Source organism: Typopeltis vanoorti, chromosome 18 (assembly GCF_054136105.1).
Source record: "Typopeltis vanoorti isolate ZY-2024b chromosome 18, IOZ_Tvanoo_1.0, whole genome shotgun sequence".
Lineage (NCBI taxonomy): Eukaryota > Metazoa > Arthropoda > Arachnida > Uropygi > Thelyphonidae > Typopeltis > Typopeltis vanoorti.
In genome coordinates this window covers 22,228,896-22,254,202 of record NC_143566.1, presented here as the reverse complement: position 1 = coordinate 22,254,202, position 25,307 = coordinate 22,228,896, and the positions used below count along the sequence as shown (strand labels likewise).

At 36.5% G+C, this 25,307-nt stretch overlaps 2 protein-coding genes across 2 annotated transcripts in view; one reads left to right on the top strand and one right to left on the bottom strand.

Moving 5' to 3' along the window:
- LOC150096537 (coiled-coil domain-containing protein 102A-like) overlaps nt 1–25,307 on the bottom strand; it is a 404,861-nt gene that overhangs the window by 316,773 nt on the left and 62,781 nt on the right. The gene's annotated exons all lie outside the window — the stretch shown is intronic.
- Nucleotides 1–25,307, top strand: part of LOC150096538 (uncharacterized) — a 59,550-nt gene that overhangs the window by 8,370 nt on the left and 25,873 nt on the right. The window contains exons 2-3 of the mRNA XM_090408331.1: nt 14,148–14,264; nt 15,729–15,853. Coding sequence (XP_090264457.1) covers nt 14,148–14,264; nt 15,729–15,853 — 242 coding nt within the window. The remainder of the gene's footprint in view (nt 1–14,147; nt 14,265–15,728; nt 15,854–25,307) is intronic.

Below are 25,307 nucleotides of genomic sequence, written 5' to 3'. Positions count from 1 at the left end.
TATACGCCCTCTTTCACACTGAAGACGGTGCTGCATGTTGGTTTGGGTAATATGGGATTTGTATATTGCAGTCATACCATGGAAACCCATGTTGTGAACCTCAGTTCTGAATGTTTTTGTGTGGATTCGTGTTCCAGTCGATGCCAGGAACTCCGCATTCAACGTGTCGGCGGACGAATGGCAATTTTTACATATTATCCTTCATAGCACCCTACGGTCGGGTTCGGTGAGTGAATAGGTCATCCACTGCGGGTAGATAGCACTTACGACTCACTATGCTTTCATTTCAGTATGGTATCACTGACTGCTGATCTGGAATGTCCCAATTTTCAACAATTTTCTGAACAGATAGGCAAGGAAGATGGCATCCTATCACAACGCCTCTTTCAAACTCCGTCAGTTCCCTTCTCGCAACCATTTCACCAGGAGACAGTTCCACTGACTTGGGAGCATCATATCCCTCCAATTTATATCGTGCCATGTAACGAGTCTCTTGCTTGTAGCCAGTATAAATTGGAGGAATATGATGCTCCCAAGTCAGTGCAACTGTGTCCTGGTGAAATGGCTGCGAGAAGGGAACTGAAGGAGTTTGAAAGAGGCGTTGTGATAGGATTCCATTTTGCAGGCCTAATTGTTTGGAAATCCATATATTGAGTTTTACGTTAGCACTTCCCCACTGGGATGTTTTTTAATCTGGTCAAGAGAGAAGTCGCAGATAGGCAAAACTGGTAAATTTAGCCTATATAAAAATTTCTTTGGCATTCAACACTATTGTAGCGTTGCAAAAACCATGTGCTGGAAAGTCATCTTTGAGACTTTTCGACAAACTTTATTTCGAAGCTACTGAAGAGTAATTTTGAAGATAATTTGATCCATGGTCTGGTCTTGGAGAAAAACTCCTGTTGCACCATCTGTATCAAATCAAGAGATCCACATTGCCTTGACATCAAGATTTGACATTTTCCAAACGGGAATAATATCTGGGATCGAATCAGTATTGTTCCTGCAAATACTTGCCGATTTCTTTTCGGGCAAATAGCATTGGAAGATGTCAGTTGGTTCTTGGTACTTGGTTCACACTTCCTGCTGTTAATAGTTTCCATACAAAAAAAAAAGTTACCCCTCGGATTTTTTCTATAAGCATTTGACCGTTATACAATTATAACGTTATAATTATATAACAAATGAATAGAAAATTATCAATTTCTTCTTGCGAAGAGAGGCGAAAAAAAATCTATTTGCATCAAGAAGTTTCAACTGAAATCTTTACATTTATTCTATTAGCTATTAAGGCACAGTTAAATAAGGAATTGAGTTTCCATTAATATTTCTGGGTTACGCCAGAAGCAACCAGCCTCTTATATTATGGCGTGTGTTCTTCTGGCCAAATTTTCGCTTTTGCGGAATTGAAAATCAGAGTTTCTGGGAGGAATATTCTTTTTACGATAAGTTATGAAACAAATATAGAAATCGGGAGAGGGAAGGAGAATCATCTTTGTTTCCTAAGACGATCTCAACAAGGGATCGTTTAAGGATCAAGCACAGCTTCTAAAGAATGCTGATCCAACCATGCCTTTGATTTAATGTGCAATCCTCACCTTCTCGTGGTGCATCCTGTTAGTATCAACACAGATATTGGTATAGCATGATCATATGGAAGTTAACCAAGTTTTTTCTCCATTGACTTAAAGTACACCGGCTTAAACTACATCATAATGCTTATGATGCAACAGCATAATCAAATATCATGTCATGTGGGATGCTGTCCAGTTAACCATGTTGCAGATGCTTTCTTTAAGAAGAAGAGACGGATAACGATAATAAAACTACCGAAGCAATATTAAAAAGTGAAGATGAGGTCCATCATCTCTTGAAAAGATCAATGGAAAGAGGCAAAACTATCAGCAGAATTAACAGAAATACTATGTGGGCACAACTGGTATTTACAAGACAAAGAAGATTAAAATAGATTAGATACTTCTGAATAATAATATGATTCATTACGGCAACAGTCGAAAGATGGTATAAGGATCTATAGCATTCAACACTAAACATTCAAATAAAAACCCTATTGAATGAGAGACGATTACAATTATGTACAGTGAATGCGAGCATATTTGAAAATTTGAGAAATTGAAATATGCGGGGTTTTCGACTTATTGAAAAAATCCTCCACAAATTTCTCTACAGAAGAATGTTCTTAAGAAAAATTTTAATAACTAATAGAAAAAAATATATAACTAATACGATATGCTTGTTGGAAACTTAAGTGGTAGTGTAGGAAATGAATCACAGCCCTGCAGAAATATTAATTAGGTCATGGAATAGTGATTACTCACATCATTTTCCAATATAAAGATGGGCATAAATATACATTGAGAGAATACGTAGCCTTACTGACCGTATTATAATTGATGACAACAGCTTCAGTAGAGTATACAGGGAATTTTATATAAGAAGAAATCGCTATTGCTTTTGAGCAGGATATAAATGAATATGATGTTGAAAAGAAAAAAAAAGTCTAGAAACACGAAAAATAGGCAAAAAGCTTTCAGATGCGAACTGTTGACACAAACATAGAAAATTTATGGCAATAAAAGTGAAAGAGTTTGAAAGCAAGAAACAAACTTTAGAGACGAGTAGTAAAATGTGAAGAATCTGATTGGTAAAGTTGTCTGCAAAGAGAAGGGAAAAAATTACTATGCCTATTGCCGAAAAGAAGTTAAAGATGAAAAGAATATCAAATGTTGTAAAGATAAATCATATCAAATGTTCCTGGAGGAGTAAATCAGCATATGCCTTCGGGTAATACAATAAAACATTTAAGAAAGAAAAGTTACGCATAACAGTAACTAAATAAAAGTAGTGCACTGAGCATTTTAGGAAGAAAACTGAACATAAATACAGTATAATCTTGGCAGAGTGTTCTGGAGATGACATCTGGAAAAAAACTTAGAAATGGAGGAAGGAGGAGGATAAAGTAATTAAAATAAACAAAGTTCAAGTCAAGCTGAATGTGTCAGGAGTCATCTGAATTTTTATTTATTTATTTTATTATTATTATTATTATTATTATTATTATTATTATTATTTAATCTGGAGTCTGCCCTATTAGTCTGTGGGATAGTGTCTTTGCCCTCCAAACAAAACTCTGTAGGTTAATATCTTTTTTTTTTATGTGTGGTTCCCACCCTCGAAAAGTTATTACAAACCTATAGTACATTTTGCACCGTGTGTGAGCTAAGAACTTTTTTTGCCTTTTTTTTTTTTTTTGTAATTTAATTTTACATAGTTTACTTTTCTAGAGACAAAAAACATGGAACTTTTTACAAAAGTTCCACTTCAGGCCCCTAATAAGCGGGGCGGTGGTTTCACACCGGGCGATGAAATTCATCTCCCACCTAAAGACAATTACTAACATCCATGCCCACGGTTGGTTGGAGAGCGGGTATGCTAACCACTCGGCCAACCAGACTAGCATCTAACTATGACATGAATGTTTGTGAATGTCTTTAGGTGATATGATAGATGAATTTAATTTTTCGGTAGACGCTCACCATCCTACTTTTTGGAGGCCTGAAGTGGCTCAAAAAGTTAGCTCCATGTTCGCGGTCTGGAGCAAGGCTTTTGGATTTTCTTCAAACTCTAGGCATATCATCGGTAGGAAATATTTTATAAGCGAGCAACTTTTCTTAGAAGGAACTGACATAAAATAATCATTTGAAAAAAAAAAATATTAAACGAAATACAACAGAACAGTGGCAGAAAATATTCAGGAAAAATGCAGTTATAACTACATTTCAGTACTGGAAATAGAGGAAACTATTAGAAATAGGAAGTGGCATTCTCCCGGAATGCTCAAATACGAAGGAATAAACATTTTACAAGTTCGGAAAGCCTGGTCAAAAAGATTCGAATTCCGGATGACTAAAGTAGAGCTCTCGGAATACCCCTCTATAAATGTAGATACAAATGAATGTTAGAATATCCTCATCCGTAATATTCTTATTGTTTATTCCAAATCCAGCCTGATTTATGAAAAAGCGGCTAAGAAAAGTTGCTGAAGAGAAACTGAAGTGGAGGATTTTGGGTTCATGTCAAATAGGGATTGGCAAGACCAGACTTTTATTTTATTACAAACAGCTAAGAAACAATCATAAATATTTAACAGATTTTTACTTAAGATCTGTAGAGTTAGGAAAGGCATTTAGTAAGATGCTAAAGAGGAAACTTTCCAAATTTCTGCAATTATATGCTATAGATATGGAGCAGTTTATTCCATGCCTGTCAGTATTCCGCATTGAAATTTTAAATTAGCTGGAATTAAAGTACGAATAAGGAGACAGGTTCGAAGTAAAATCAAATGCAGTTTACTACAGTTCGCCATCGCTATTTATCATTTGTATGAATTACGTTATGAATAGCATTGAAATTAAAATTAATATCAAAATCTCCGTCTCCAGTACTTCGATGCAGATAGTCTATCCATCGCTTTCTTGGTCTATCAACTGATCTTTTTGTAGTTTGTTTCCAGTCTCTCGCTAGTTTTACTATTTATTTTTTGGTGGTGGTGGGGGGGGGGGTCCATTCTATTAAGATATCGATTCCATATTCTAATATTCTCTTTTTTTATCAATGCATTTATGGGTTGTAATTGACATTCTTAATAAATCTTTTCGTTTTTTACTCTATCAAATTTTGTTTTTTGTTAACTATTTTTCTTAATGTTTTCATCTCACATATCGTATTCATCTGTTTTTTTTTGTTTCTATTCATTTTTTCACATGCATACGTCAATATTGGTTGGCTTACTGACTTATATATTCTTACTTTTGCTTCTTTTGTTAGATCTTTTATTTTTCCACAGTTAAGTTTAGACATCCCGATATTTTATTAGCTTTCAGATATTATTCTTTTACTTCATTCTATGTTGCATTTTCACTGTTCAGTTATTCCTACGCTTTTAAATTTCATTACTTGTTCCTGTATTTTCCCATTTAGTTCTAATTGACATCTAATCGGTTCTTTTGCAATTACGATTTTTTAAAATTTCTTTTATGATATTTTCATGTTAAAATAGCTGCATATCTGTTGAAGTTTGAATAACTACTTCTGGAGATCATCGGATCTCCAATCATCTGGTCTGAATATCAAAATCAAAGCTGTTAATCTCAGGTCTTTATAAGAAGATGCTAAATTCTTATATAAATCCTATCTTCTAAAATGAATAACTGCTGTAACAAACTTGAAATGAAAATCAGTCATAAAAAGACAAAAGTATTAAAATAGACAGAACAAGGTCGCGTTTGAAACGATTTTAATTTGGGGGGAATGAGAGACTTGGGTAAGAAATAAAGCACTTGATTTGATCAAATACTGATAAGAGAGTTTTGATAAAAGTTAGGGGATGAACAGATGACATTAATGGCAGAATCATGTTAAACATGATGTGATGGTCATGTTAAATAAGAGAAAGATATTTGACAATATTAGCAATTCAAGAAAGTGTGACACAGAGCTAATTTATGGTCACTTAAATAGAATTGAAGAAGAAGGGTTAGCAAAGCAGGTGTTTAATGCTAGGATGGCAAGAAGATTTAAGCGGATTGATATAGTTAGCAGCATCTTACAAGACCGAAGCTGAGAATATTGGAAATCTGACAAATAAAAGATTAATTTAGAAGAAAACTGTTGATAGGAAGTTAGTAATAATGAAAACCTGACTACTGGACTATATTATCTTGTACACCTTTTGATGGTGCAAGTCGGGAAATTATGATAATAGATAAACCACGCCAAACATAAAATCAGCTGCAATTACTAAGTCGGGATCATACGAAATGCGGATTTACAGTAGACTACGGAAATGTTGTAAGAGAACGACGAAACTCTTTGAAAACAGGAAAATAATATCTAAGGAACGAAGTAGAATTAATACAGTAACTTTTAGAGAGTATTTTCTTGCATGTTAATGTAAATACATTATTTACACATAACACTGAATTAAGACTACCGGCTTAATACTGAGTTGGACTGCTTCACACGAATATCGACTTACCATGTCATTGAAATCATCAGGTATCGGAGGGGGAGGGGGGGGGGAGAATATGCAGCTATGATATTTGCAACACATCCCACAATCTCTGAATAGAGGAGAGTGCTCTGCCTCTATGTTCTCGCAACATTTTCCTAAACATCCCACAGGTTCTCGATTGGGTTCAGCACCGCAGAATTCTCCGGTCATTCAAGATGAGTGATGTCCTTATTGTGCTCTCCAAGCCAATTCATTACATCCTGGGGACAAGACCTGGGTTCGAATCCCATCTAGGAAGCGAAGAACGTTTTCGGCTGAAGAGGAGTTCGCCGGTCTCATAAGGTGGAATTTTCCCTCCTGAAAATTTAGGTTTTCCCATCTCACTAATCAGGCACACCGGCCAGAAGATCACGCAGTTAATACACATAACACGCTGGGCTGTTTCAGCTCTAATTTCAAATAGGAACTCTTTACACTCTTACAGTGTCCAACCTGTTGATAGCACAGCAGCCACTTTCAACGCTTACCCTTTCGGTGAGGGAGGAAGAGTTGTCGGCCTTCGGCTTAGAAACCATACGCAAGATGGTGTGGCGCATGTCCATCTAGGATATTGTTCCTGCGTTCCCTATGTTGTATTGGGAAATCAACTGTTATAACTCCCCTATCGAATAGCTCATATAAAGAGGTATTACACCACAAGCATTCACCTTTCACGCTCCTATGGAACCATCCCCAAAGTTAATAATATCGGTCTTTCGTAATTCATAAGTTATGAAAAGCATGCTAATTATGTACTTTTCAAGATTAATTCATGACAATTTCCTGTAAATATATGAATAAAATGCTTTACCTCACTGCTGAAATGGAATTTTCTTTAACTGAAGATAGGTTAATCATATATATCCTCTCGGCCAGCCAGTCTTGCATTTTTTTGCTCTTTCTTTTATATCAAGTGCACACGGAAACCCAGTAATTCAGTCGGCATCGATGTTTCCCTTTTTTTTTTTCCAGTCAAAGGGAAACATCGATACTCAGCAGTATCAGTCAGCGTGAAAGCGAATTAACCGGTCCGATATGGAAGTAATAGGGTTCCCTCTACCCTCTGAGAAACTCGGTTATATTCATCTGCAAGACAAACTGAACAAACAATCTAACTGAACAAACTGAACAAACGAAATCAATCTGAACAAACTGAACAAACGAAATCAATCTGAACAAACGATATAAAGAGAAAGATAGCATAATATTGCGTTAATATGGTTTTGAAGTAGTCATAATATGATGTGAGACTACGCGCAATCGTAAACAGATAACAATGAACACTACGTGAAGAAATTTATAACATACCGTGCGTAGACATGGTTAATGAGAAAAGGGTGTTGGTGTGTTTTTTGAAGAAAAGTAAGTGGTGTAGGGAAGGTAGTTAAAAGAGAGAGAGAGAGAGAGAGAGAGAGAATGAAAAAGGAGGATGTTGATTCGGTAATGTTAAAGCTGAACTTTGATGGATGTTGTTCAGAAGTTGCTGGCGTTTTTTATATGCTTAGAAAAACGTGGGGCGGTGTCCATGAAAATACCTATGGAAAGATAATATAGAAGCAGAGCGTCTATAAGAAAGTGATTGGAAATGGCCTGTGGGAGAGGGTTATTGATTATCGGATTGCCCTCTTTTGAATGGCATGAAGTATTTTTAGAAGTATTTTTGATGCACCAATTCCAAATGTGATAATATTAATCTGTATATAATTTCTAGTAAAAATGATAAACATATACTGTGATAATGTTCCTGTTTCATCGATATGAAAAGAATCGCTGGAAGAAATGCAAACTGCAATAAATGCATCGGCATCAATTTTATTGTCCAGTATACCATATTCGCAAGGAGAAGGTGGATTGTTTGGCTTAGCTGGATTTACGGCCGATTCAACTCAGTCAACGAGGTCAGTGCATTATATCTCATTTGAGGGATGAAAAACCAGAGTTTACGGGAGGGAAAAACTCTGCTACCCCGTATGAAAAAGCCGGATCATGTTTCATCTGGCTCTTTTGTTTTTAATTTTTAGAGTATTTTCTCTATATGTACTTTCACAGAGGAAATACTATAAAAAGTATATATCCTGTAAGAGTTCACAAATCTCACGATCTGAGGTAACAAAGATACCTTGGAAAGGTGAATATAAGTATTATATAATATTATACATATATTGCAATCTAAACTAATAATTTACAAGACTGCTCACATCAGAATTTGGAGTGATAAAAAAAATTGCGTTAAGGAATTCTAACTACACTTCTTTAGAATTTTTTATAAAATCTTGTTTCAATAATAAATGTTATTTGTATTAACTCCTTGATTAGAAGAATCTGGAATTATTGCCGAAACAATAAAGGGTGTGAGGCCAGTGTATGTGCGGCTTGTTAGCAATTTTTAACAGGAACAACCACGGACAGCCATTACATTCGCGTTGTAATATTGTAATAATATTTGGCACTAATTTTGGGGCGTAGTTTGGCAACTTTCCATCTCACTGCAGAAAGGTACGCATTTCAAATACAGTCAGGCTTGTTAACAGAGAGAGAGAGAGTACATGAGCAATGTTTAATGAACTTTAATTCAGTGAGAAGTGTGTGCATGCTTGGGAATATACCCTGCACATCTCTAATGATGGGGGGGGGGATCAGTATTTAGACATCTTGGAGTAATTAGTTCAATAAACATTTTCATATATTCATTTTTCATACTGAATAAGCATCTACAGTAGCACAGCTTGTTAACATCCTTTTGCCGATATATTCTTCCATACATTGTTCATAAAATAACCATAACACTTTACTAAAGTATCTTAATGGTAAGCTCAGTTGGTGTGTCACAGTCATGTTACTTCGTTTCATGTAAACATAAGTAATGCTATGATGACAGGTATGTTAATTCAGTCTGCATCTGCTATGATTATCAACTGTGTGTTCTCGGGCCGGTTTATCTGTTCTGCGGAATGAAAAATCCTAATTTCCAGAAGAAAAAATCTGCAGTTTCCACCTTCGGTTGAAAAGTCTAATAAAGAATTCTTAGACAGCATTCGAACCTAAGTCTTTCCAATCAAAGGACATTGTCGGTACTGACTGAGCCACATAGATTTTTTAATTTTTAATGTATTACACTAATATTCGTAATGGAAAGTGTGACATTGGTTTGGCATGCTAATTTCAGCATTCCACCTTCTCTACCTTCAAGAATCCATCTACAAACTATGGTTTATGCATATAATACCACAGACAGCAGAAAACGCTTCCCAGCTTCAATATGTATACTCTTGGGTTATCTTCCTTTTGATTAATACCTTTATAACATTGTGGATATGTATTCCTGTTCAATTTTATTTATTTATATTATTAACTCGTATTCTAGCTATCTATCTATCAGTGGAAACAGGTGCTAGGTAAATGGAACAGCGTTCGGTCCATGTCTTCACTTAGAGGAAGAGTACTAATAGTTAACCAGATGGCTGCGAGTGTCTTATGGCATACCCTCAAAGTACTCACACCTTCTAAGAATTTCTCTACCACATTCAAAAGGAAATCAAACGTTTCCTCTGGAACAAAACTCACTGGAAAACATACCCTCAACTCTGCAAGCCACTCAGCAAGGGATGTCAAGATAATCCCCCATAGATAGATCCTTCAGGATAATCCTCCTCCTAAAGACACTTCAATGCAATCACACTTATGTAACCACCTTCGATTACATCACGAAATCATCCACCAGAGGACTTACACTTTCCACAATCCTCCGAATGGCCAGTCCTGCACCATCTCCTCCTAAACTACCTAATTTTTACAAAGATGCTCTACAGCGGTGGAAAAACACAGGACTTCATCACACACTTATAGGATCAACAGCGTCAGCTATACTTACAGAACCACTATTTTCGAACAGAAACATAACAAGTCCCACAACTGGCCAGCCTTTTCTTTTCCCTACATGGAACTGGGCAGGAATAAAAGTCATGAGGGACCTCCTAACCCAGACCGTAAAGTGGAAAGCATTCACAAGCCTACCAATGAAGAACCCAAAAAACTGAAAAGCAATATCAACAGCTGCAAGCCTCCGTTATAAAAGCCTATCCAGATATCGCTACACCTCGGGAAATCCGTATTCCTTCTAGAAACTGCTCGGGGCCGATATTTCATCTTGTACAATCTGAAGCCTCACTTCCAATTTTTCCCTCCAACTACAAGAAAATATACCACTTCCTCATGTCAGTGTCTCCATCCTCGCCCTTCTTATATTCATCCTTAACCCTCTCATCTACAAGGCTGCATACTCAGTTTTCAGTGGGATCTGCCATATAAATCAAAGTGTGCCAAACCAGATTCCGACATACAGTGGAGACTATGGCATAACATCTTGCCAACTCCTTCTAAGCTCTACAAATTTCAGATAAGAGAAACGGATCTGTGTCTATTCTGTGACGTTTCAGGTACCTTGGAACACACATATCTAACCTGTCCCGCAAACCAGGTGATAATCACCTACGCCCTGAATACTGACTAACACCTGTAACTACGCACACAGCCAAGAAGACTACTGGAATTTAGTCCACACAGAACATGCAATTTCCTCTTCATCTGCGCTAAAGCCGTCATCCTACAGCTTCTACCTAAAACACACAAGAAATAACTAGCATCCATCCATCACTGAAGCTGCACAAACCCTCATGTATATCCTCCGTCGGAAACTAAAAAGCAGGCTTTTATTGGAACTTGAATACTTCAAAGAAACAAGAACTGTCGCGAAATTCATAGAGGAGTGGAATACAACTGGTACCCTCTTCTGGATTGACGACGACAATACGCTTCATCTGAAAGATAACTCAGACTGAAACTGAACTGTAAATTTTGAATTCATTTATAGCATTCTCTATTGTATACCCGAAAGGGAAATGTTTCTTTCTCTGTAATATATATACTTATATACTTATAATATGTAAATACTCCTTGTTACCTATCGTCTAATGTATATTTTAACAAGTTGAATAAAAAAATTTTTAAAAAATATCAGTGGTTCTAACAGGCAATTAAGCGCCTACGTCCAACTATTCTAGGACTTCTCAACCGTAACTCAAGGATAAGGTGGTCAGCCCTATGCCTCACAGAGTATCCTATGTCTGTAGATGGGGCCGGTTTCCCTGTTCTGGGGGACGAAAAACCCGACTTTCCGGGTTAAAAAATAACCCTACCACCGTATGAAACCAGCTAACTCACCTTTAGTCGAAAGAGAGCAGATAAAGGTTCCTAACATAATGGACGTGAATTAAGCCCAGATCTTTCCGACCAAAGCGCTTCGTCTATACTGACTGTAATACGGAGGCTATTTATTCATATTCTATTAATTATTTTTTTTTTCCCTTCAAGCACCTCTTAATCCATTTTACGTTAAGTCTCGAGGATCTACATGGGGTTGGATATTCGCATTCAGTGTGATTTCTGCTACTAATAATCAGGAATATAAGCGGATCTAGTACTTTAATCAATAGTCACAATAACCACATGGAAAGGCTGTTTTATTGAATATGAAAATTTAAAAAAAAAATTTGTTTAACCGAGCCCTAGTATTAAGAAAGATTGTGCAATAGGATTGTTGACGATCGTTTGCTTGGTATAGCAGTTCGTGAGACCGTAAAAGGTGTCCAAAGTTTTTTAGTGTCCAAAAGATATGTTACTAATGGTTTATACTTATCGAAACGTATTATTTGTACAAAACGTTTCCGTCCTCTTTAAAACCTACTGGTATGGAACGGCACGGCAGTGGATCAATAGTTAGTCGATTTTTTCAATAAAACTAACTTCAGTCACTTTTTTAAGGTACCTGAAGATAACGCGAACAAAAACTTGGTCTCGAGCAGTTCAGTGGCGTTTCATTTCCCTAGAGGAAATAGGTCACCTCTTTATTTAAAAAAAAAAAAAAAAACTTAAGGCATGAACTAGATATATAGGGCAATCCAAATATATTAACATTTATATGTGGTTCATTTTTTTTATATTTTAAATTTATCTCAAAATACTTTTAAGTGATGTTAACTCATACCATTTCTATTAGCTGTCCAGGTATCGTTATGTTTACAAATAAATGAAATAAATAAAAATATTTAAAAATGGATTACAAATGAAATTGAATATAAATGCTCAACACTTCCTGATTGGTCAGCTATTTAGACTAAGCCAAAGCAATTCAGGTTATGGGGCATTTGTATATTGTATCTATAAGCTGCTTGTGTTCTCGCCGGTCTGAAAGTTATACCGGGGTGGAAACATCTTCCACCTCTGCATGAAACCGATTATCTCACCTTTAGTTGTTGCGAAATGAAGCGAATCTAACCAAGATTTTGACAACTGAAAGACTCTGCATTACGAATACATTTCACTTTTTTTAAAAAAAAAAATTATTCTCTCTCTCTCTCTTATCTTAGAGCCTCGGTAGCTCAGTCAGTATAGACGAAGCCCTTTGGTCGGAAAGACCTGGGTTCGATTCCCATGTCGTGAACTTTATCTGGTCTCTTTCGACTAAAGGCGAGTTAGCCGGTCTCATACCGGCTAACTCACCCGGAAAAAAGTTTTTCGTTCCCCAGAACAGGCAACTCGGCCTGTGGACACACTGGGAGGCATAGAGCTAACCATATATACGGTAGCGATTAAATGAATAGAAAATCCTCGACACCGCAAGGTAAAAGAGGAGGGAAGGAATAAGGAAAGATATATGCAGTGGTTAATTCAGTGGGGGCCCGGAACTTTTTTATGGACCCTGTCCGACCCGGAACATTTTTCTGTTTTGTGACTTTTCTCCCTTTACGGTAATTATACGTACATTGTGTTATTATTTAACAATTATTTGCAGTTTTGAATGTGTATATAAAGTCAATATCAACAGCCGCATGATTACGAACGCGTGATGAAAGGGACGGGAAGGTTTGGAGCTTCCTGTAATGCGTTATCTTGCAGCGATTGACAAGCAAACATTAATGCAGCGTAGTGTAGCAGAATTTTGACAGACTCGTAGCGATATTTTGTTTTTTCTGGTTGGCAACACTGCCAACAACAGTCAGTAACCAACAATTTTATTATTATTATTATTATCCCATGGTATTATTACACCAGATCATATATTTTATACAGCACCTTTTCTGGGTTGTTATAAAGTTCACATTTAGAAATATTCATACAAGTTAGTAAATGCATGCTTCCTCAATATTACCGATTTTGCAAATGGGGAAGACTTTTATGCCATTGCTAAACTTGATTGGTCTTGAGGCGAGATATCATGGTAGTGGCACAGCGATTAAACTTGGAGTTGATGGTAGCTCCTGGTTTTTCTGCTGAATACTAGTGATGGGTCGTGTAACCAACAATAGAGCAGCAGATTACGAGTTGTTTATCAGAGCTCGTGATTGTGAGAAGCACAAAGAAAATCGTGTAATATTTTAATGTTCATGTAGGCCTACTATTTCAACTATGGATAAGTACATTGGTATCTTCTTTGAACGGAAAAATAGCTTGGATGACAGTGATAATACAAAACGAGTTTGTAATGACAGTTTGTGTGTAGTTTCTGAAGAGAAAGAAGTCTGTAACGAATCTACAGAAACACAGGATTCCCACCAGTCGCAATGCGATAATATTAATATGTTGTATCTGTATTTAATGTTTCTGGTGGTGTAGAAGAGAAGGCCTGGTGGCTTTAACTCTACCAGAATAAATAAATAAATAAAATTTTAAAAAATGTTGCGACAATCTAGCAATAGCTTCACATTTATGATCCTTATTTTAAGGGTCCCGGAGCTTATTCGTTTGGAATTTAACCACTAGATATATGTATATATCTTAAGAAAAATTCAATACGTCATGGAAAGTCATGCTAAGCTTACATAGTAATGTGCTGCGGTACTGCCCTGTTATTTTATGAATGACAAGTTGCAAATCAATTTTCCTGTTGAAAATAAAGGTTCTTAAACATACCTAAGCTCAAAAGCCGATCATTTGCATCATTTTAGCCTTTCTCTTTTTTGGATATTTTGTGCTAAATATAGCTGATCACTCAATCAATAACTTCTCATTTCTGTAGATTCTTCCTGGTCTGTACGTGGGTAATTTTCGCGATGCCAAAGATCCCCAGCAGTTGCAGGAAAACAACATTACCCACATTATTTCCATCCACGACAATGCTAAAAGAATCCTTGAGGTAAGAAAAAAAAAACTTCAATTTTTCTCTACCTTTACAAGAAAGAAATATCTGTATGAATATGATTTTATATCGTAACGGTCTAGTTGATTTTTTGAAACCGATCCACAAATTGAATAGCTGGACTTTAGAATGTTATGTTCAGTTAGTCCACCAAGATATCGTCGACAGGATCACCCAGTTTACCTTCAGGCTTTTACAAACCAGCCAATTAACGGCAGCTTTAGAAACGAAACTTGGGAAGAGGCAGCGCACCAAAAAATATACAGGTATATTATGTTCATCACTTGCAAACTAGTAAGATAAATAAAACAGATTTTGTCAGAAACAAGATATAAAGGTTTGTCTATGTTCAGGTCTATAACTTCCATTATGTTTTAGAAAATTTATTTTTGCCATCAGTAATCCTTAAGCTTGGTAAGGGCGCTTGTCAATAATAAATCATAATCATCATATTTCGACAAATGGACATTGAAATATGCATGCAGCCCAAGGTCCAATCCGGTTTAAAATTAGAACAGTTTTGCAATGTTCTAATCAGTAGCACACTGAGGATTTAATCTTGGGAGGGGCCCGAGTTGAGTAGACGCTTTGAGAATACACACTACACATCGCATAAGACTAATAACTGAGCATCTACAATGATCGCTAATTCATAAGTAGTATAGAAATAGAAGACACGACACAACACAACATAAATAAAAAAAAGAATTTTAATTAGGAAAAGATTTTTGGAAAATTTTCTAGTGTTTTTTCCCTTTTTCTTTTCTTTTTTTTTGGGGGGTGGGGGAGGGCCACTTGGCCCCTTCCTGGGTGCTCCACTGGTTCTAATATGCTTTTTTTTCATTGACAGGAAGCTAATGATAATGTACATGCCATTATGCAATACTATTACAGTATCTTGTACATTCCCTTGAGGGCAAGTTCATAACTAATGATGGTATTTGTAATCTTTTCAGTGAGTTTGTAACATTTTTCATTACATGACTTTTTTCCATCCTTAAAGTGGTGAAAAATATGTAATTCCGTCATGGTAGGAATGGTAAGATCAAGTAGAATGGATTTTTTTATTTTTTTCGAGAAACAAAACTGAGTTTCGGGATGGAGGGTGGTTAAAGTTAACTAAAGTATCCTTCCTTAACCGAAAGGGATACGAGAGTCCAATTTAATTAGATTGCGGAATATGTATGAGACTGCTCGCTTTGTATTGGTACTGTAAGACTTTTTGACAATAATTTTAATGTTCTGCTGTCAATGCTTTTTTTTTTTTTTGTCTTGTCTTTCTTAATGATTTTACCTCCCTATTCTTTAAGTTATTACATCCTTTCTACTAGGTGTATCATAATTCTTTCAATGAGATTATTCTGATTGGAAAACTGCACGAAGAAATCACTTGAATAGATGATTTATTTGTAAAAAAAAGTGCTTAGTATTTTACAATGAATTACACTTTTTTTTTTTTAGGACAAGGAATATTTGTGTATCCGGGTGCCAGACTCTCCAGGTGAGAATCTTACGAAGTTTTTCCCACAGTGCAATGACTTCATACACGCTGCTCGGATGATAGGTGGTAACGTACTAATCCATTGGTAAGTTTCCAATTATCTGTTTTTTATAGCATTATATCCGTTATTTGGTGGTAAAAAATGAGACAATATACTGAAATAATCTGCAAAAGTAAAAGCTAATTTTATAGCGCACTGAGGAGTTAGTGCATTTGGGGAAGGCGGGTGGGGGGGGGGGGCATTCTTCATACAATGACGGTGATCGCATTAATGTGTAAGTAAACCAGCCTAGGCTGCAGTAGTCTTCATTTCTGAAGACTAATATGGCTTTAGGGTTGGCAAATAACTTAATTAGCCAAAAAGAATAAGTGCACTCTGGTGTACTATAAAGAACACAAGGGCGTTTAATTAAACATCTCACTGAAATAAAAGATGTTCTTGTATTACACTTGGTCAGTGTAATCATTTACAGAACACAGATTAAATTATTCATTTCATCACGATATCGTCAGCTATAACCCATAGTTTCAATTTGAATTTAACAAAATAAACCGCTTCTTTTTTATTTCAAACCACTTTTTTAAGATAATTCAAGTAATCACCGACTCAATTCAGTGAAACTGATTCTTTTTTTTTTTACGTGATATTTTATTTTATTTTTCCCCAGAAATATATTCGAAACTTCTAATGAACTATTCCGTTCTTATCTTGGTTACTTGAGCGGATAGGTGGTGGCCGTTAAGTATCGGCTATTTCTTGTTCTGTACTCTTTCTCGCATTCCTTATCTCGATTCACTTCACCGGACACGGCCATCATTCACAGCCGAGGCTTCATCGGTGAATCCGTTTTTAGAGCATTTCTTAACGTACTTGGAAAAATATGTGTTTAGTTCAAGTTGGCTGCAACAGTAAAAACTGGGTACACTTCCTTGTTCCCTCTGGCTTGGTTTGCTCTCCAAGGATATTTTCCATTGTGCCTCTGGGGTGATTTATAGCTGTGAAAACCTTATCTGCTCCTTCCATACTTAGATATATACTTGACCGTTGTAAGGTCGTACATCTCTGATGTAAGTGCTGTATTTTAGAAAGCAAATGCATTTATAAATAGCGATACTATGGTTCACTAGTATAATAATTAACTTCTGTATATTTGGCAGAAAAATAAGAAGTGAACACGTGAATATTGAGATAAAAATAGAAGAATGTAAACTCTCTCTCCCCAACTCTCTCAAAAAGAGGAACGAATATTAAAAAGGTTAACTAGACTTCGTTGTCAAGGGCACTTTTTTCTCTCTTTCTTTTCCCCAAAGTCTCTATATTTTCCTTTCATAGAAGAGGCAAATCCTCCGGAAAACAAGCGCACACACATACAAAAAAAAAAAAAAAGCACACATTTACCAAACAAAATATGCTCGCATAATAGCATTTAGTTACGCTTCGGTACCATTCTAAAATTCTGATTGAAAACTTTTTTTTTATTAGCAGATTTTTCACTCAAATTATTCCATTATTTGTTATGATCAACCGCTTCTGTCTTCTAACTACACCAATCCATCTAAAAACAATCCTGCAATCAAGGATTGGGGGGGGTAGAGTGAACGAGTGAGTAGAATCACTTCCCTGAGGTTTCCCAAGAGCACAGATACTCATAGCATGTTTCATTTTCCATAACTAGAGAACGTGAGGGGTAAAAAAGTTTGTTTTGGGATTGAGCTATTTCAAGCACTTTGTTTCTCCCTTCCATGACCTCTCCAATAAATGTGTATAAGATGCCTGAGTTAGTACGAAGGATAACAGACCAGAATGGGATAGTTAGTATAAGGCGTCAAAATAGGGGGTGGGACTAGGGGGCTTTTGCACTTCATGTACACTAATGCCAGGAGTATTAGGAACAAACAGGAGGAACCTTTGGCCTTAGTTGACTCTTCCTGGCCACAGGTTATTGGCATTAGTGAGACATAGTTAACAGAAGATGATATAGTTAGTGGGATAGAATGCGAAGGCTATAGTGTGTTCGGAAAAGACAGAGAAAAGAATGGGGTTATGAGCGTTATTGATGATAACCGATGAACTGCAGCCGAAGAGAATAGAAGTTCAACTGCAAGATAGTGAAAATAGCACATTTGAGGCTATCTGGTGTGAGACTGAGGCCAGTAAAACAAAATATACAGTTAGGTGCTGCTGTAGACCAAGCGATGGAATAGATGATGGAGATAGTATGCATAGGCAAATAGACTCAGTGAGTGGAGGACATTTAATTATTATGGGGGATTTCAACTATGGTAACATTGATTGGAAGGAGAAGAGGACACATGGGAGGGAGGAAGGAAATGGATTTTATGCAGTTACTAAGGGATAACTACCTGAGACAGCATGTAATGGAATATACCAGGGGGTTCGAGGGTTCGAGAGTGCTCGATCTAGTAATTGCATCTGAGAATTTGACTATAAGCAACATGGTCATATTCCTTATATGGTCCACATTTAGTCACCTCCATGTGGTCTTGACCTTGGAGGTGACTAAATGTGTGGAATTTTCAGTTAAGGCAGGGTACATGTGGAATTACCGGGCTAGTAAGTATGACAAGCTTAGGAGATTGCTTGGATCAGTGCCATGGCATGTACAACTGCAAGGGCTGGATGTTGATAATGCATGGGAAGTCGTTAAGGAGCGTTTGAGGGAGGTAAACGGATGAATAACACCATTAAGCTTGAGCTGCAAAAAAAGAAACAATTGTGGAGGGAATTTAAGGAGAAAGGTGACCAGCAGGCACACGAACAGTACAAAGCACAGGCCTGAAGGGTGACTAGTGCGGTAAGAAAAGCAAATGCAGATTATGAAAATAAATTATCAACGTAAGCTAAAGAGAATCCCAAACAGTTCTTTCGATATGCTACAAGAAAAAGAAAAAATGTATACGGCAGAATGATTTTAAGGAATGCTGATGGTAGGGAGGTAGCTGAATCAGTCGAAATAGTAGAATTACTAAAGGAACACTTTGCAAGAGTATATAATCAATCCAGGCGGTGATATTGCAGGAATGAGGGAACGAATAGCTTATACCGGAATTGAGGAGAATGAAATGGAGGTGAATAGGGTATTACAGAACCTTAATGTGAATACATCTGTGGGATTGGATCTTACGTGAAGCGGCAAAGAAATTGTCTGTACCCTTGACAATATTGTTTCATTTAAGTATCAGCTCTAGGTTAGTCCCGAGGGGGTAGAAAAAGGGAAAAATAATTCCATTGCATAAAGAAGGCTAAAAGACTGCTGTTGCAAATTACCGACCGATCAGCATATCAGGAATCGTTGTCAAGTTCTTGGAGAAAATAGTCAAGAGGAGAATACAGGAATGGATAAATGGAAATGGGATACTGTATGGGAAGCAGCATGTTTTTGTGAAGGTAGATCATGCCTTGCTCACGTTTTATAATACAATGACAGCTGAATTGGATAAGGGTAATGGGTTTACAGTAATGCTACTGGACTTTGCTAAGGCCTTTGACAGGATACCACATGGAATTCTAATCAATAAATTGCAGCATATGGGGATGGATATAAGATTGGTGAGATGGATAGGAAAGTGGTTGATGGAGAGATATCAGAGAGTAGTTTATTCAGGAATAGTTCAAAAGAAGGCCTGTAACTAGTTGTGTGCTGCAGGGTTCTGTTCTTGGAACACTGCTATTTAATTTGTTCATTAACGATATAGGAAAGGATCTGATAGGAAGTGTTCATTTATTTGCTCATGATGCAAAGATGGGTAGAGCAATAGTGAATGCACATGATGTCAAAATTTTGCAGGACGCTTTGAATAGATTGGAGTTCTGGGCTAAGGAGAATGGATGTCAATTTAATGTGACAAAATGTAAGGTTATGCATTTTGGGGTGAAAATGTAAGGTTATGCATTTTGGGGTGAAAAGATTAGCAGCAGTATACCACACTGGTGGAACTGTACTCCGGGATGACGAATCCAGAGATGTGGGAGTGTTGGTGGACAAGGATTTGAAGTTTAGGGGGGGGGGATATTGCAAAAGTGGCTAAATCAGCTCATCAAATCACTTGGTTACCGAAGAATACTTTGATGAGCAGAGACAAGCTAGTTATTGTTCCTCTTTATCGAGCCTTGATAAGACATCATCTTGACTACTGTGCGCAGATATGGGAGCCAGGGTTTCTTGGTGATGGGGAGGAGGAGGCTTCCAGAGGTGAGTGACCAAGATGGTAGCTGGTCTATGGAATGAACCTTACGAGAACAGGTTGAAGATCTGTGGGTTACAGAAATTGGTTGATAGGCGGAAAGGTGGTGATATGATTGAGACATTCAAATTACTGAGCGGTTTTTATAAGATTAATCCAGATGAAATTTTTTGGAACAGGTCTGGTGGTAGGAGAACTAGGGCCCATCCATGGAAACTGAGCAAGAGTACAGTTAGCAAGGGTGTTAGAACTAGGTTTTTTACTTGGAGAGTGGTGAATGAGTGGAATAAGCTGCCAACCTGTTGTGGCTGCCATGACTATGAATGAGTTCAAAGCAAAGTATGATAGATACTGTGCGAATGCCGAATAGTTCTTGACATGATGTTTAGGGCCTCCCTCGATGAGTCTAAGGCTCCTTGGAGTTGCCCGTAATAATAATAATAATAATAATAATAATAATAATAATAATAATTCTCTTTAAGTAACGTATTATCTCAAATTAGCTCTGCATATACATAAGATTATTGTATAACATTGTACGAACTAATGTATACATAAGAATACCATTTAATATTTATTATCCGAAGTGTCTTTCTAAAATCTTCATTTTTTAAAATGTTTCTTCTAATCATGTCATCAACAAACTTCTAATGGCCTTTAAAATTATACCCAGTCTTCTGTGAACTTTTCTGTTACTAATCCACCCCTCTCTATAAGTTAAGCTTGTTTTGAAAACGGTTACATAAACTGCTAGTTGATATTCAAATTTTCTTCCTTTATTCCACATAAGTATACTTTGTGCGGTTATGTTTATATATGACAATTCCTTATTCCTTATTGGCAATTCCCTGCTGTCCACTGTTACTGTAAGACAGGAAAAAAAAAAACCTTCTATCAAAGAGCTCTAGCAAAGGCAAAAAAAAAAAAAAAAGCTCTGTTACCATAGAAAAGGCTTGGGATAACGACAGTTTTCATTAACACAAAGCCTTGACCCCAATTCCGTGAACGATTAACAGTAATGCCAGGTTCAGAGAAAGGCTAACTCTCTTTCCCATCGTAAATTTGTAGCTTTCCCCTACCCATAAATCGCGGCTAGACATGTTTATTATTAATATTATTATTTTATTTTTATTTTTTTGATAAGCATATCTTCTCTTTATAGTTGATAATACCCAAATTACTATGAGATTTTTTTGTGTGTGTGGGTGTCTTGTTTAAGATATATAAAGCTTCGAATATTGTGTTGAACACATTAATTAATTGGATTTTAAAATTTTAAAAATTATTTTACTCAATGAATGTTTTGCCGAGTCTATTTCATTAAATGAATCCCACTAATAACATAACTCTAAAATGAAAATGGGCAAAATATTCCTTTTTGAAAATTTTGTTATTTTATTTTGCTTCCCTGTTCTTTAACATTTTAATTACGACGGACCATTTAGATAATGAAATACTAAACATTGCACGTATCTTACAATCGGTACATATACACTGACCGCCCGCGATCTGCACGGAATGGCTACAAGCTAAGCACATTCCTATGGGCTAGTCTAACAACAACGATTTTGTTTTATTATGCAGATAATAAGCCGTTAGCTTTCGATTTAAAGTTTTTTTCTAAAATTATTATAAAAGCAAATCTTTGAAAATATATACTTATTTCAGACACATTCTACTATAACATTAGACATGATTATACTTAGAAACAGACATTAGGCCATTATTCATTTCTTACTTGTTTTATCGCTCATAATAATCATTCTTGGTCTTAGTCATGGATTTCGTAGATGCAGCTGTTGCTATGGGAATGCGTCATTTTGCTGTATGAATAAGAGTTAGTTACAGGCGTGTCCGTATAGCTATTTATAAATCCCTCGCGTGAACTACTATAGAACAGGAGCACAGGAAGTGACGACGGGGGAAAGAGAACTTGTACCTAATTTCCTGTTCATGTTTACTAAAGTTTCTTCTAGTCGAATATTATTTCTTCTCACATGAGGACACAATTCAGTGTAATGACATTTCGGCAGCTTAAAAGTTCCGCCTTTATCTTCGTGCGTTTATTTAGTGTTAACAAAAGCAAAAACGGTTAATAAGTTTTGGATGTCAGAAACTGCAGGTAGTCTCTTAAAAGAATTATTAATTTTGCTGTTCCAGACACGTGGCACGTGTACACGGTAATGAGAAAAAGTTGCCTTTTGCTTTCCATATATTTTATCAAGCCACTGTTTCACTGAATATTGAATCTGAAAGTTCTTACTGATTTTAAAATACATTTTTTTATCCGTCAGCGCTGCTGGACAGATTGATAAAGAATAAACATATCGTTCTGCTGTTTAAAAATTGCAGGATTTTTATTTTATTTAACTACACAGTTGAAGCAAATATATCGAGAAAGAGGGTTGTAACAAATGTTGAAAATCACATATATAAATAAGCAACAGCATGCAAGTAAAAAAAAAAAAGTATCCAAACGCACCTACGAGATATTTACTGGAAAATAAAGAAAGAAAGAGCTGCTAAAGTGGTGGAACCAAATAAAATACTTCGAAGTAAATTTGAAGGAAAACTTAGAAAAAGGAATTTAGAAATATGGCATCCGATTACAGTCATTATTGTAAATTTTTTAACACCTTTAAGGAAAGAGTGAAAAAAGAATGATAGCAGAAGCAAAAAGGTAATCTATATTAAATAGGAAGTTATTACTAAATTATTTTCAAAAAATGCACAATCCAAAATACCCAACATGACTCTCAACTCTCAGACTTTTTTAACTTTTGCAATAACTATTAACAACTGTTCCGCCAAAAGTATTCCATAGAATAATCAATAGAATTAAGTTTGCTACATGATTTTCGCTTCAGCTTTTACAATACATCGTATATGTGCTAATTTATAATAGTATATTTTTAAAAAAAATGATATACTAAAAATAACGTAGCAGTAAATCATACTACAGTGGTATCCAAAAGCAAAGGATGAACTATATTTTTACCTGTATATGAAAAAAAATTTCATGACTACAGCCAAATGTGGACATAAATTTATTGCCAGCATTCTCAAAAAATTTTATTGCACAAACAAATGTGTTAGAAATTTCGTACAAATTAAACTGCAAAACATTTTTGGCAAAAGTTACAGATTTCCAAAGGACTAATTAAGGAATTAATATACAGTGCTTACAGAAAACTATGCGGAGAGACATTTCAGTTTGGAGGTTGTAGGTGTCCTCCCGCGATGAGTCTTCGGACTCCTTGGAGGTGTCAGGAATAATAATAATAATAATATATCCACCCCGAACTGCGATGTAGCTCTCGCAACGTCGTACCATGCTTAGCACCAATTCACTCAGGAGTCCTTGAGGCAAACTGGTCTACCAAATTCGTCTTCCTTCACAGTAAGAATAAGACTTTGTTTGTTTTCTGGAGGGGAATTTCGAGCAGCAATGCGTCTCCCTATTGCGCCCCAAATGTGTTCTATGGGGTTGAGATCTAGGGAGTGTACTGAACACTCGATTCGATTAATATCCTCAGTCGCTAGAATTATCTCCACTGCTCGTGTACGATGCAGTGTGACACTGTCATCCATAAAAATGAATTATTCGTCTACAGCACCACGGAACAATCGAACATGACGTTGAAGAACTTGGTTGCAATATCTTTCACTAGTCATGGTCCCTTTTTCCAGCACTTTAGCTCGATGCGTCCATTAAGCATAATGCATCCCCCACACCATGACCCCAGTATCTCTCCCTTTCAAGAACATTCTCGCGATGGTGAGCAGTACCACTTTCACGCCAGATACAAGTATCGTCTAGAATCTGAGGACAGATTAAAACGATCCTCATCTGTAAAAGAGTACATCAGCCCATTGGTATCTTGTCTAATTTTTATGGATACAACACCACTGAAAACGTGCTCTATGATGAACTGTGGATAAAGGGATGCAGACTACAAGCCTTCGGGCGTAGAGGCCTACTTGTCGCAGATGTCTGGCCACAGTTTGTCGAGATATCCGAGTGAATGGAGCCGACTTGTAAGCTGACCTGCCGTGATGCGTCGATTACATTTTGCTGTTATAACTAAAAAATGTCTTCATGCTCTGTGGTAGAACGAGGGCGAACTCTTAGCAAAAGTCTGGAACATATTCCATTGGTTTGAAACGCTGTCCAAAACATGAATACAATGCTATGTGAAATTCCAAACTCTCTGGCAATATCAGTAATTCTGTGGCCTTTTTCAAGCTTTCCAATAATTCTTCTCTGGGTGAAATCATTTAGACAGGGCCGTCGCCAGATTAGATAGCGCCCTGAGGCAACAATTAAATATCGCCCCTAATGGATTATAAGTCAAAAATATAAGAAAATCTCCAATTGCTATTTTGTTTTTATTACAGGAGAAACATTAATGCAAAACGATTGCATAATAATATTAATTAAATGTTTGCTCTGTACGGGGATATCGCACAATAAAACTGCTTATAAGCTCTTCTAAATTTAAATTATAAGCTATGTCCGCCTCTATCAATAGAGTTGCTAGACCAATCAGTCTTTCTTGGGTCCTTGCTGTTCGGAAATAATTTTTAATCAATTTAAGCTTGGGAAAAACTTCTTTACGCACTTGCTACGCGTTGCGACGGCGCCTACCGCAATATGGCTGAACGAACACCCTTATTAAGCCGTGCCATGAGGTAGGCTGCCTCTATGCTACTACACCCTGTCGACGGTACTGCATTTAGGTCATCATCTTTGAGCCATTACAAGATATCCAAGTTTGCAACTTTATTCTTTCACAAAAAGAGCGTCCTAAAAACACAATTCGCTTAGCGCAGCCTTTTGCCTTTTTATCGTGTTGAGTGCTGCTATGTGAACCTTTGCGCATGATTCGAAAATTATGTGTACCCGCTTTCTATTCGAAATCGCCAGTTATACAAACGGCCACAAGCTGAAGATGTAATCTTCAGAAATGGTGTTCTTCCTTAGCTTTTGGACACTAGTGCACAATCAGTATTGCTGGAGTTTATCATCTCATGAAATCGTATATTTGTTATATGTAATATATAACATATGTAACACATGTTGTATATGTGTGTGTATATATATATATATATATATATATATATATATATATATATATATACATACACACACATATAACATGCACTGACTACATAGCACAATTGGAAGAACGAAGACAATGCGCCCTTCGGTTGGAAAAGACCTGATTTAGATTCTGGCCATGAAAAGGTATCATTATATGGATGTTTTCAATCGGAGGTGAGTAAGCCGATCTCATACAAAGTTAGTGTAGCAGAGTTTTTCCCTCCAGGGA